This window comes from Sceloporus occidentalis, unplaced genomic scaffold, assembly GCF_023333645.1.
Source record: "Sceloporus occidentalis isolate IW3139 unplaced genomic scaffold, rSceOcc1.0.p SCAF_2, whole genome shotgun sequence".
Classification (NCBI taxonomy): Eukaryota; Metazoa; Chordata; class Lepidosauria; order Squamata; family Phrynosomatidae; genus Sceloporus; species Sceloporus occidentalis.
The window spans coordinates 226,570,684-226,585,355 of NW_028316982.1; the positions used below are offsets into that span (position 1 = coordinate 226,570,684).

The following is a 14,672-nucleotide window of genomic DNA, read 5'->3' on the forward strand; positions in this document are numbered from 1 at the left end:
AGCACCTAACCTGAACTGCCATGGCTGTGTACTGGCTGGGGTTGGGGAGCTAACCAGGCAGCACCTTTCTACTGTTTAGAGTCAGGAGACAAGAGCTCAGGTCATTCCCCTGTAACCTCGGTGACTTAGGGGAGAAGCAAAAGGACAAGGAAAGCTCTATGGTGTTCGTACCACACTCCCTAGCGATATCCTGGATACATAGACATCAATATGGTCATCCAGAGGACAGATTTTATCTATTTCCTCTGTGATAACTACCTTTTAAAAAAAGTAATCCTGTACATTTTCCTCAACTGTTCTGAATAATGAATCACAATTCCCCTATTGTTATAATTTGGAATAGCACTTTGGTCTTAATGAAGCCAAGCTAAGCAAAACCAATATTTTAATTTCCAGTCTAAGCATTTTAATCCACTTAACTTGCTTTTCTCACTCTCTTCTTTTCAAATAAATAGTACCTTGGACCTTGACTATTAGGTTAGTCTGATCCTACATTCTCAATGTTAAATGTCAGTTTGCGAGTCTGAACAAATTTGTATTACGTTCTAACAAGAGAAATGCTTTTCATATTGTCCAAGTAAGTTTCCATTTGAAAGAGACCTTTAGTCTCAGGTGATTCACTTTGTTTTCTGTTAATGTAGCTGGAATGCTAAACTAACAATAACATTTACTTAAGTCTGCAGGTTTCAAATGTGTTACTCACTTTCAGGGTAAAATATGTGCAACAAAAACAGCTGGCAAACACTCCAAGGTCCTAGCTGGCTTTCCTTCAAAAGACAGTGAGGGAGCATTTTCCATCCTTAGCTAAGAGCTCTGTACTGCATAGAGCTTAAGAGGCAAGTACTCTGCCATGTGTCATTCAGGAATGTGACTGTACTAAAGCAGCAACCTGGAGGCTTAGCACTTTGCCAAAAGACTATCCACAAAGTAAATTAATGAGCTGTTGCACAAACCAGTGTGCTCTTTGGGCTGCTGTAATGAAGCTTAACTTTTTTGTTTCATTTCCTAAAGGCTTTCCTGGGACAAAAGGTCTTCGGTAACAGGGGGAAATTAAAGATGTGTATTACATTGATATCTTAAAACAAATGAAGCTACAAAAAAGAAAGAAAGAAAAGCAAATCTCTTTTCCATCTAAATCAAGGAACCGATTGAAGACCTACTTCTCTGTGTCTGATTCTAGTAATGGAATAGATAGGGACAAACAGATTGGAGCTTAACCCAGAAAAAGGCAAAGGCAGTGTTGATTGGCTGCAAGTCAGCTCAGGGAACAGGAATCCACCCTGTATTAGAGTTACACTTCTCTTAAAGACTCAGGTTCACATGTCTTTCAGTACTCCTGTATTCAGATCTGAATGTGCATATCCAGCTTTCGGCAGCAGGAAGAAGGACCAGCTATGACTAATTTATCAACTGTTAGAATTTAGTCAAAATTCAACATCCAAGAAGTGGACACTTTTGACATCTTTGTGTGGCCTGTTACACACTGCCAAAATAAGGCTGCTTCGGGTCTCTTTGGAGGTATGCTGTTTAAATGATGCATGCATCCTAAGAATCCGGAAGCTGCACCACTATTTTACCACTGCCTTACCTATCACTGTGATTTGGGGACATTCAGTGAATGTAGGGTTGCTATCTCCACACTGTTTTTTAAAAACCTTAAAATGTTGGTAGGTATCATAACTTCACAGCTTTTGCACTTATCCTTCTGAGTCTTTGACTTTGGCTTAAAAGGAGTCCTGGTGGCACAGTGATTAAATGCTGACAGTGTAGCCACAATGTTGTGAGTTCAATCCCAGAGGGCTCCAGGTTGACTTAGCCTTCCATCCTTTCGTAGATCAGTAAAATGAGTATCTACCTTGTTGGGGGTAGTTGGCTTACAGGTTGTGAACTGCTTAAAGGGTGTCTAGTTCAATATGAAGGAGTATAGAAATGTAAATGCTATTTGAAGCTTTGTGGCCTGGGGATGCTGTATGATGTGTGCTTCTCCATAAAAATGAGAACTGGAAATGGGAGGTGAATCACTCCCCATGTCCTAAATCTGTGGGAACCGCATCTGAACTGACCATTTATTATTATCAGCCTTTGAATGTTAAGTGGACCCACCTTTCTGTTGACTGTCATTTTCATAGTAATGGTCTGCAAGGAACATAATGAGATTAAGCACACCTAGTTGAATTCTTTCTGCTTGAAAGGATACTCGTGCACACAACCTCCAATAACAGTCGGTCTGAAATCTGGCAGCAATAGGCTTTATTACAGGGCTGTTAAGCATGCAAATGTCATTTTATTGTGACAAAGAGAACAATCATTACAGCTGGTTTTCAATTTTTTCATGACAGTCAATGGGAGGCATAAACCTTCAGATGTCTGAATGTGGACCCAAGTTAAAGTGTTCCAGCTCTGAATTGGTCCAAGCAGATGTTGAACATTTTTTGAAGGGCTATGTCAGAGTCCAAAACAAATCTTGGGGTATCTGCACATTTCTACTAATTGTACCTTTCCTGGAGGTGTCAGATCTTGTCTAGGTGACAGTTGCAATACATTTGGAGGCCTATAATGCACATTACTTGACATTGTCTTCAAAACGTGTTCAAAATCTATCATTCTGTTTCAAAGTCAAAGGAAGTCAATGCTGGTTTTGACTTGAAAAGGCCTGCATGACTTGGGAGCAGGTTATCTAAAAGACTACATTGTCCCCGCTGAGCTTCTGTCTCATCATGATAAGAAGCACATTTGGTTTTCTCAGTGGCTGCTCCCAGCTTATAGAACTTGCTACCATCTTATGGACTAGCACCATCATTGTTATCTTTCTGTCATGTAGTGCAGATATTTTTATTCTAACAGATGTTTGAGTTTTTAACTTGATTTGTTTGTTAAAGAAGGTTGAATATTTCATCCAAGCTGAAACTCACATATACTATGCAAATTACGATTTGTGAAACTCTCAGCAGCAATGATAAGTTCGATAGTTTTGTGCTGGACCATCACTTGAGAGACACCATCCTAATCATTTAGTTACTGGCCAGTGTGGTAAGGCTTAGTATTTGACTCTAAGAAAACCAGTCAAGCACTTATAAAGAAGTGTGGCCTTAGAAAACAAGCAAAACTGTAAAGTAAATGAGTGTAGGCATGTTACAACAAAGAAACTTTCTTGAGGAAATATCCAGAACAAAGCCTAATTGCTGATATGATCAGCTTTAGTGGTCAGAAAAACTGGAGTCTAGTTCAGATACCCTCCAACTGCCCCAGGTTGGCACAGACAGTCATGGTTAATCCTCTGCCATCCCAGTTTTAAAGCTCCTTTTAAAATGACCTAGTTTTTTCTTTCCTCCTCACATTTTCTTCCTTTGTCCTCAGCTTACTTCCACTGCTGCAATTTGAGTTCAAAATGCAAAAGTAGTTTGCATTCAATTGAATCAACAGTGGGGAGAAAGAGGAAAGGGCAGGCTGAGACAAAAGCAAAGTGCCACAGCATTTCCTAATCTCTGTATTCTTCCCCATTCATAACTTTTCCGATCTTGACTACTTTCTGATGTTGCTAGGACACGTGTCCCAGTTTTCATCTGAGAAATGTTGGGAAGTTATGGGTTCATAGAACTGTATAAGATGTTGGCCCTGTACTGTCAGTGTTGGTCAATCCAGTAACCCATTGCCAACAATGACTGGCATTAGCTCTCTGGGATCTCAAAGCAGGATTCTTTCCTGGCAAGGCTAACTATTAATTAATTAATTAATTAATTAATTAATCATCACACTTTTCTCCTGATGCAGAGCCCAAATGCTCTACCACTAAGCTGCAAAATCATAGCGTACAAATCCAAAAAACTAAACTAAAAAAATGCTTTTTTAAAAATTAAACCACCTTGAATCCCTTGAGAGAAAGGTGGGATATAAATTAAACAAATAATAAACATGTTATCTTCTGGCCTATGAGGGAGTTGACCATGCAGGCTCATCTCCTTCAGGGCTAGCCTGGAAGAAGAGACTCCTCCCTCCATAACTGTCATCTTCTGGCCTATGAGGGAGTTGACCAGGCAGGCCCAGCTCCATCAGGGCTAGCCTGGAAGAAGAGATGCCTCCCTCCATAACTGTAATCTTCTGGCCTATGAGGGAGTTGACCAGGCAGGCCCAGCTCCATCAGGGCTACCCTGGAAGAAGAGACTCTTTCCTCCATAACTGTCATCTTCTGGCCTAGAGGGAGTTGACCAGGCAGGCCCAGCTCCATCAGAGCTAGCCTGGAAGAAGAGACTCCTCCCTCCATAACTTTCATCTTCCAGCCTGTGACCAGGCAGGCCCAGCTCCATTAGGGCTTGCCTGAAGAAGAAGAGCCCTCCCTCCAGTCCATCTGCCTTGGTCCAGGCCTCAGAGGGAGAGAAGAATGCTGGACCTGATCCCCTCTCCCCTCACCATCCCCTTCTCCTTTTGTGTCGTGTCTTTTTAGATTGTAAGCCTGAGGGCAGGGAACCGTCTATTATCCCCTCTGTTGTAAGCTGCCTGGATTCCCAGTGATTGGGCGGCATATAAATAAATCCCATTATTATTATTATTATGAGAGCATTTCTCAGTTTACACAGGAGACCTGACTAATTCAAAAGCAACTTGAGACTCTTTTCCACTACTGAACATTCAACCCAGTCTTTCACAAAGACAAGATGTTGATTCCTTGGGGCACTCAATTTCTGTGCTCTGTCCTTTACCAGTTTTGCCCTGTTCACCCCTGAAAGACTTCAGGCTTAACTCTGTTTGAATACAACAAAGTAAAGAATAATATCTCTGTAGCTAACAGCAAGCATGGCCAGCAACAAAGCTATCCTAGAAGTATTATTTTATTTACTCTGTTTTTACAGGAAACACTTTCTGTCCATCTTGCCATGCTAATTCTACAAATGCAAAGGAATTTACTGAGATAGAAGGAAGCCCCCCTCCCCAACTGCCACAAAGGACTGACCAATATTATTTGTAAGTTGAATTTAACAGCTTTTATTAAAGAAAATTACAGGGATTCCAAACAGTGGTGAAATAAAAATCTGCAATGATTCGAATGTTCCAGATTCAAAGACAGAAAAGCTGAGTTTTGCATAGTTTAGACAACAGTAACAGATTTTTTGTAGGTTTTTCGGGCTATGTGGCCATGTTCTAGAGAAGTTTATTCCTAAAGTTTCGCCAGCATCTGTGGCTGGCATCTTCAGAGAATGCCAGCCACAGATGCTGGTGAAACGTCAGGAATAAACTTATCTAGAACTTGGCCACATAGCCTGAAAAACCCACAAATAAACTATAGATGCTGGCCATGAAAGTCTTTGATTTCACAGTAGTAACAGTATCCAGTTGCATATTTGTGCTGTAAAATCTTTAGGCAAAACAGAACTTTGCATTATAAAAAATGAACTTCTTTTTAGTCTGAAATCATTTGCTTTTATTGTCACAGAATATAATATAAATCACCAAAAGAAGATTTTCTACAATTTTCTGCAAGATGTCACAAAAAGCAAAAGCACAAAGAGAAACTTTCAAGTATTCTAAAACAACCATTATGTAACTTTTTGAGTATCAAAATAATTAATAGAATAATTCTATTTTATTCATCCAGGCTGCATCCTCATATCTAAAGCTAGAAATTTCATAATTAGAAACAAAACACTGGGTAAATCTGAAAAACAGATGTTACCCCAAAATTTTATGTGCATAAATAAAATGAGGTATCCAGGTTTTACAATATTCAAAAAGGTTAAAGTAGAACATACAGTGACCAAAAGACTTGGTGATGGGGTGGGAGTGGGGATCAGCATTCTTAAAATGAAATGTATACTTTTACATAGGAGGATAATAAAAAGTTATATAAAATACAAGACATCTGACTGAAACAATGTACTTAGTATAAAGACAAGTCACATAGAAAATAAATAGACAATAAATAAAGGTCATTCTAGTATACTTATTCAGATATACTTGTAATGGTTAATTGCAAATAGAATCAGAAATATTGACTGTACGTTATTCCTAGAAAAAAAATTAGGCAAACTGTGAAAAACAAAACATTTATCTTATTTTTTTTCTGGCATTAACCTGATAACTACAGAGTGTTTTGCTGGGATATTTGTGGTTTAATTTCCTAGGGGGAAACACATGAGTACTGTATTTAGATATACACATACTGTAAAGGTAAGAGGAGTAATTATGAGGAAACTTCACTGTTTAGTAGCATTAGATCCTGTGCCCCTACATCATCTGAAGCAGATGAATGTCACATCCCCTCACAGTTCTTCTACCTAAACAGATACTGCAGAAATTATGTAGTGGATAACTGATAAACTTTGGAGGGCTTTTCTTTATGCTAAACAAAAGCAAAGCACTCTTTCATTATTGTACTAATACCAGAGAGACAAAGTTGATTAGTGTCTGAGTCACTGAAATCAATTTCCTATCTGCCATTTGCAAATAATTGGATAATGCCAACCTGAGGGAATGACTTGGCTTTGGCAAGACTCATTACATAGTACTCCCTATTAGTCTAGTTTGGTTTCCTGTTGATAAGAGCACCTGTAGAGAGTTCTGTGTTGCTGAACATAGTAGAAGCATTCCTAATGCAGACAGCAGATTAGCTATCCAAAGAAATGCCCTGCAGCACAAGACGCTTCACTTTTGATCCATGTAATATTTCCTCCAAATCCATGCCTTCTATCTGTTTTGGAATTCAAATGTTGCTAGCTCTCTTTCACTTCCACCTGAAACTCTGATAGCTGACATAATCTCAAGGCTGAAGGGAGATCCTAGGATACAAAAGACAACTCAGTTCCATTGATAAGTCTCTGGTTATCCATCAGTTTGGTCATCAGCCTATTTATGCTAATTAAGATGGATAAATCCAATGTGCTGTCATCCATAATGCAGGAGACCTTAACTTTGCCAGGAAGCCTGCTAAGCATTGCATATAGAAGAATAATAGTATTTCTAGTTTATTAAAAACAATATTTCAAATATCCTATAAGAATTTCAAATATCTTATAATAATTTCAAATATGATTTACATAAAATATAATGAAATAATGAACAAAAGCCAAGTTAACAGTTTTAAAAGGTATATTTGTGCCACAAATTGTTGTCTCTACCAATATTAAATTGCACAGGGAATCCCAGTCTTTGGTTCATAACAGCTTCATAAATTCGGATGTAATGAGACTTCATAGTTTGCACAATTGATACCTTTGCTTATGAAATGTCTGTCATAAGGCTACAACCTATACATCACAAACTGTAAGTGGCTCTTGTTCCACAAAGTGCAACTTCATACAAACACACAAACTGTTGGGGTAGATGTGGGTTTTAATCAGGCTAATCCATTTAGTCCACAAAATCCTCAAAAGTCTTCCTTTACCCAAATGCTTTGCTATACATATGTGCACTTAGGTAGTTACATTACAACTGACAATTCATCAGGATTCTGCCTGTTTGAATCAACTTTGTTTACAAAGTTGTAGTAAATGTTACAGTAAGCTGCCTTGAGACCCAGTCTGGGAGAAAAGCAGGATAAAAAGAAAGTGATAGATGGATTCTCCAAAGAATACTGATCCAGCCACACTAATCAGATTGTATCCTTTGTAACCCAGAAATGACCCCCTCTTATATCAGTTCCTAATCTTGTGATCACCAACAGCATAATACATAATTCATAATACATCAAGTTCAAAAGATACTGACACCAAAGAACTTTCACAGTGGCTGTTCCACTGTTATAGAGACCTTTTCCTCTAAAAATCTAACACAGCCTGAATGGATATTTTCAAGTGACATTTCAACATAAAGTTGTCACAAAAAGATTATCTCATATAATTCTGATTCAGTTTCTCACAAGAAATGGCAAATTTAATTTTAAGCCTCTTTCTTCAGATGGTTGTCATGTACCACCTCAGACTACATTGACAAAATAGCCAAAGGAAATATTCACTATCTACAATAGTAGATATTGTTAAAACACACACACACCATGTGGGGACTCTATTAAATGGAAGTTGCAATGAGACATAGCACCATACTGTATAATGTATTGCATGAGCTTTACTTGCCTTGGCAAACAGGCAAAAGAATCATGTAATTATTAAAGTATTTCACATAACTTCAATTTTTATCATTTGTTTTTTGCTTCCCTTAGCAGCACGTAAACTAAAAATTATTTTAAGATATATTTTGCTTTTGATTTTTATTGTCAGACTTGAGTTTAAGGGAAATGTAAGATAAATATCCAGTATTTATCTTCTTTTGTTGTGTGTTTTCAAATCATTACTGACTTACGGCGACCCTAATAAAATCACATCTTTTTCTTGGCAAGATTTGTTCAGAGGGAGTGTGCCTTCCTCTGAGGATGAGAGAGTGTGACTTGTCCAAAGTTACCCAGTGGGTTTTCATGGCTGACTGGAGATTTGAACCATGGTCTCCCAATGTCCTAGTCCAACACTCAAACCACTAGACCATGGTGGCTTTCTTTATCTTCTTTTAGACAACATCAATAACAAACTGCTTTTCTTTGAGCCTGCAGGCTACACTTCTGATTTGTCTTAACTCTGTATTGAAACAAGTTTGTATATCCATCAAGAATCAATTATTAACGGTTCTTTCAGCCACTGTCTCTCTGCAGACACAAGTAGGGCATTCCAATCGTTTCAGTCACACCATGTGAGCTATCTTCCTCAGGTCTCTGTATTTCTATGAAAAGGTGAGTTCCACCAATCAGACCAGATAGTCAACCCAGAGGTTTGACTCAGGTATGACTATCTCAACCTATGAATCACTCTATGAATAGTATAAGTAAGAGGCTAATGTGGCCATAGGAGTTGCTTATCACAAGGGGACTTGTGTGATTGTGCCAATAATATTCTCCATCATCCTGAGATCTATAATAACAATTTCCCCTCCATCTCATAAATGGAGATCGCTAGGAGCAGTTAGTTTGGAATTTTGAACCTGGGATATTTGAAAGGCTGTGTAGCAGTTGTAACAAGCTTGTTTTCTGATGCTTCAGAAACTATGATGTAAAACAGTGGATTCAAATGAGAAGAAAGGAATAATATATTTAAAAATCAGGAAACATTTTTGATAGTAAGTTCCATTAATCACTGGAACAGATTACCTTGGAGGATGTGGCACACTCCTTAAACAGAGCCATCACTTTAGAGTGATATAGTTTTGTGTTCCTGCATGGCAATGGGTTGGCCCTTGCTGTCCCTCCCAAGTATTCTATGATCTCAAAGTCTTGTCTGAAACAACCATCAATTTGTTTCTCTTTGCTAAAGCCAAAACTATCAACTATATGCACAGTCTTGTTGTACTAATATTCCAGTTCCAGGAAAATGTTCTTAGTATCATATTTCATTGCTACACTGTATACTCAACCAAAAGTTTTAAAAATCAATTGTTGCTACTTTAGTAAAAGAAAACAAAGAAAAAACTGTTATAAAAAATATAGAAGAAATGGGGGGGGGGGGGGAGGGGAGGAAGAAAAGCACCTGAAAATCTTACATTATCTTAGACAAACTATTTAAGCCCAGTAATTCCCTCTAGAGGTAGACTCATACATTAACAAATTCCAGGCTCTGTATAGACCTGTGAAATGCAGCCCTTTAGAGAGACAAATTCAACCTTTATTTCCTGTTGAATCCTACTTCATTCTGGCTGGGCTCAATTCCTAACATCAAGAATAGGCATCATAGAAAATTCAAACTACCATAATTGAAACCTGGATATTTTTGAGGGGGCCAGCAGGTCATCTCTGCTTACTGGCAAACTTGAAACAAAGCTGAAACTGGTTTCAGCAAATCTGTTTCCCCCCGATATTCCATTAAAACTATGCATACATACTGATACAACTAATTGTTATAAATGCCAAGTGAAAACCTTCCAAATAGGAAGTTAGCATAGTACAGTAAATGCTCCCTCTGCAAGTACAAAATTGAAATAGAAACATTATCACATATTGCACAAACGTGTATGTAAACAGAAAATAAAGTAACATATATGTTGGATATTGGGTAACTAAATTCTCAGAGTTAGAAACACTGGCAAAAATTTGGATGAAATATTGGGAGGGTGATGTTGACTCCCTCCTCACCCATAGAAAGCCTGGCCCACTGAAACAGCTGCTGTGTCCTGTTCTATATAATAAAACAAGCAAACTTTTGTAAAACAAAGAACCATGGAAAAAATATCCACAGAAGAATGTACACTTCGTATTGAAATGAAAGATCACATGAGCAGGAGACTAAATTGCTGCCCTTTCCATACTTGTTCACTGTTTTTCATCCTTTTGATGGGCAGAATTAAAAAAAATATAGCCATATTAGCCTGTAGGATCAGTATGGAGAGAGATCTTGTAGCACCTTTGAGACTAATTTAAGAAAGAAAGAAGTTGGTAGCATGAGCTTTCGTAGATTTCAGTCTACTTTCTCAGATGCATTTGGAATTCCTAAATCTACTTCCTCAGATGCATTCCTGAGATGCATCTTCTGATGGGCAGGCAATACTCTCGTCTGAATTAAATCACAAGTCAGTCTGACACCTAGCAAGATTTACTTTCAGAAGGTATAAGAATTGCCCATATTCAGAAAAAGGCCACAGCTTTTGCAGTGGTTGCCAACACTTTGCCAGTCAAGGTGCTGATAAAAATATTTGAAGACATAAATGGCTTGGGACTTGAGCCTCTCTTTTTGTATATGCCTGCCTGAAACTGAGGGGGCAATACACTGTAGGAGGGCATAGTTATGGAATATCTTCCCTTTGGAGGTCAGACTGGTGCCAAATAAAACATGCTCTTTTGTTGGAGTCTTTGGGATCAGGTGATTTAATCCAAGCCTGCATATGTGCATGGCTTTACATTATCTTAGGTTGTTTTAAATGTTTCTAACGTCTTTTGTTTTAACTTGTTGGATTATTTAAAGTATCTTGAGTCCTTTAAAATTATTCTTACTGTTTCAGTTTATAGAAGTAAATGCATACTTATTTTTTCATCGGAAGTGATGAGCTGTCACCACACACACATACGCCCTCCCATGCAATTTGGGAATTATTCCATCAAAATTTCCTGCAAAATCCACAAACATTTTGCAGTTTGGTATGCCATTTTCTGATCATATTCTTCTGTAGATATTACAATATCCAATAAATACATTATATCAGAATCAGCACAAAGGTATATTAACATTGTTTCCTACTTCTCAGAAGTGATTCTCCACAATTTAACAACATTTATACAAAATACATTTTATTGCATTAAAAACACCCATCCTTCTGCTTCATTAGATTCAATTTGCCAACTTTCATAATAAATTAAAACGTAACTTCAAGTAAAAGCTAATGGAGGCTTAAAAGCATAATTCATATATCACAGTGAACTCTTTAAACTCACACACAGTATTATATTTACAGTAGGTCACAATGGACAATACAGTTGCTGTTTCTTTAAAAACTGTCTGAGGTAGCTTAATGTACAATACAGTACAAGGGAAGAGAACAGCATACATGTCTGACTGATGTAGCCAGCAGACGAAATCTTTTGAGTCATCTAGTAAACTTGTGCTTAAATGTCCATAACTATTCGGGAGTTTCAGTCCTGGGTTTCACAAAAGATAGAATGTACATGCTCAACAAATCCACCACGAGGCCTCTGCTAATTATTTACATGTGCTGAAGTGTCCAGCCTCCAAGTTGGCTGGCCAACATCATATCCTGTGTGTCTGAGCGGAGTCAGGCAGAACAGCCATATGTGCAGCCTAGTGCAAGAGAAAGTCATGCTGCACAGAACAGTTTGGACCTGGGCATGCCAAAGTAATGTATGTTTTTTGGTGTCTTTAACCCATGTAAGACAGAAAAGAAATGGTGCATGGAGACTGAATGTTTGAGCTATAAAGCTGTTGATAGGTCTAGAAACCATTTCCCCACCGAATAGGGGCAAGGTGAAATTTAGATGAGAGCAAGAAAGCCTTTAAAAAGTCAGGATTTATGGTCTTCTAAAAGGAGCTTATTCAGTGAAATTACAGTAGCAGCAAAGTCCACTAGCTCCACAAAATCTGATGTAATTATGTTAACGCCCATGATGCCTGGTTTCTGTGACTTCACCCAGTTCAGAATAAAAGGCAGATTCCTAAAGGGAAAAGAAAAGAGAATGTAATGCATCCATTGCCAAGTGCTTGAGGCAAACTGCATTTCATAAACAGCATGTTGATTAATAATAAGCATCATACAAAATTCTAATAAATTTAACTCATGTTAGTTTGGAACCAAATCCTTCTCTATGGAATTCACCTCACAAAACCAACTGTTTTGGGGGCTTGGCTTTTCCCTTCTCCCTGCACCTCTCTATGCTTTCCTCCTAAGCTTGTTTCATCATGGTTGGTGACCCAGATGACTTCGGGGGAAAGAGCGAAAATCACCATCCTCCCAATTCTATTTATCAAGGTTTCCTCTGGATCCAAGCTCTTTCCATTTATATAAGGAGATATTTGGTAAACTGGAGAGATCCTTTGGGTCAACCAATTGTGTTGTTAAAGAGCTGACATTTTGGGAAATTAGAGTAGCAGCCAGTTAATAAATGTGTCATATTGTAAAAGGTTCTACTCATAGCTAGGAGAGGGAGGCCAATCAGATCCAAATACAAAATTAAGACATCAGAATTATCAAGATGTGAGTGGGGGAAGGAGATACGCAAATGTTTTGAAACTTGCTTTATATGTTTTTCATGATGACACTTTTAGGAACATGTGGTTGCAAAGAGAATGAAAGGCTATATATATGCTTCTGAATTAATTCCTTTTATTTTTGTGCACCATTTTTGCATTCTTGCTTAAAATATCCAGCACTTTAATGATCAAAGGTCAGAACTTCATTCTACTGCCATTGCAAATTGCAGGAAATGTTGTCACACATTCAACATGCTTATGATGAAAAGGCATGAGTTGGAACAGACAAGCATATGGTCATGCGTCTGCAGAGAAAAGCAGGTTGTCTACCTATGTCTGTGGCTTTTCTAGTGGTCATCTGTGAACTTACACATGTGGGTCATTGTTTACCTGCATGGAGATCTTCAGAAGCTTCTAGAGCTGCATTTTGGCAGTAACCCACCCCCTCACCTGCACGCATATAAACCATGCATTCCTGCTGAAACTCAGTTCCAAGACTGCCATTTGGAAGGCTGGAGAAAGGAATGGCATGAAAGGAGGATGGGTTGTATAAGTTCACAAATGACCACTTGAAGAACCACAGTTATAGGTAGGCAAGTTGTTCTTCTTCTTTGTAGCTCTGTGAGTCACATGTATGGGATTATACCAAGCTAAACTCACTGAAGATGGTGGGTTATGCCAGGACTGATGACAGAACCATTCTACCAAAACCTTATCGGCTCAGGACGAAGCATCCTCAGTAATGAGACAGGAACATAGATGGCTGTAACCATTTATCTGTGAAGCAGGGTTCCAGGAGAGGAATTCCTCTGAGATATGTTGATGAAGTGGTTGCTGCCTGAGTCAAGTGAGTTGTGGAAAAGGTTTCCCAGCAAGGGAGTACATAAAGCGGATAGCGTTCACCACCCAGTAGGAGAAACCCTGACATGAGATAGCCATCTTTTTCTTATAAGTGCTGTAGGTGATGAACAGATGCTTTGTCCAATAAGTACAGAGCAGGAGCACCCACCTGATGTCTGAGGTATGAAGGGCATACCCAAGGTTAGAAAATGGGATTGCATGCAGGTTGGAACCACCAATGACTAATTAAGATGGAGAGTGGGAATCTTAGGGAGGAAAGAGGTACCAGTAGAGAGGACCACCTTGACCCTATGAAATGAAATTAAGGTGGGTCCATCCAGAATGCTGCCAATTGGCTGGCACTATAAATAAAAGGAAATCTGTTTTCCTGGAGAGTAGGTGAAGATCACAGGATTTCACGGGTCTGAAGAGGTGCACCATAACCTTAGCTTTTTAAAAAAAGTATACGGGTGATATATATTTGATAGATACTAAAATATAGCTCTAGAAACTTCTGAAGACCTCTACACAGGTACACAATGGCCCATATATGTGAGTCACAGAGAACATAAAGAAGAACTTCTAAGTATGTGCTTGAGTTGGTCAGTGTAAAATCTGAATGCAAGTTTTGTTTTTTAAAGTGCCATCTTAGTCCAAATCAAGGAAGAGGAATGAATGGCTCTCCAGATTGTTGGATTGCTACTTGTATCAGCCCTCACTATTGGCTGTATTGGTTATGGCTGATGGGAGTTGCAATCCAACAACATTTCCAACTGAATGCACCTGTTATCATATTTTCAGCTTGTGTAAGCTTTCTCATAGGAGATTTGATTCTGTATCTTTATCATTTGGTTGCCCTTTCCTATGCTACAAATATAAGATCCCTTTCTTTTTCTGCTATTGATCAAACCCCTAATATCTGTTTCTTTGTCAGATGCTGCCAGGTTGGATCCCACTAGTGTTTATATGAAGTTCATTCACACACACACACACACACACACACACACACGGCCTAATATGCATCACTTTATGTATTTTCATTTCACAACTGCTTCTGCCTTACACCTGCTTACATTGAATCTCATTTGCCATGGTAATGGCTGTGCCCCCAGTTTGCCAGACACCTTTTTTTTTGGCCGGGGGGGGGTGGGGGTGGAATGCTTCATA

General features: G+C 38.6%; 1 protein-coding gene across 1 annotated transcript in view; it reads right to left on the reverse strand.

The window, feature by feature from the left end:
* Positions 1 to 5,475: 5,475 nt before the first annotated feature.
* Positions 5,476 to 14,672, reverse strand: part of PLCXD2 (phosphatidylinositol specific phospholipase C X domain containing 2) — a 42,341-nt gene continuing 33,144 nt past the window's right edge. The window contains exon 4 of the mRNA XM_089512303.1: positions 5,476 to 12,130. Within this exon, the coding sequence (XP_089368429.1) occupies positions 11,980 to 12,130 (151 nt within the window). The 3' untranslated portion in view covers positions 5,476 to 11,979. The remainder of the gene's footprint in view (positions 12,131 to 14,672) is intronic.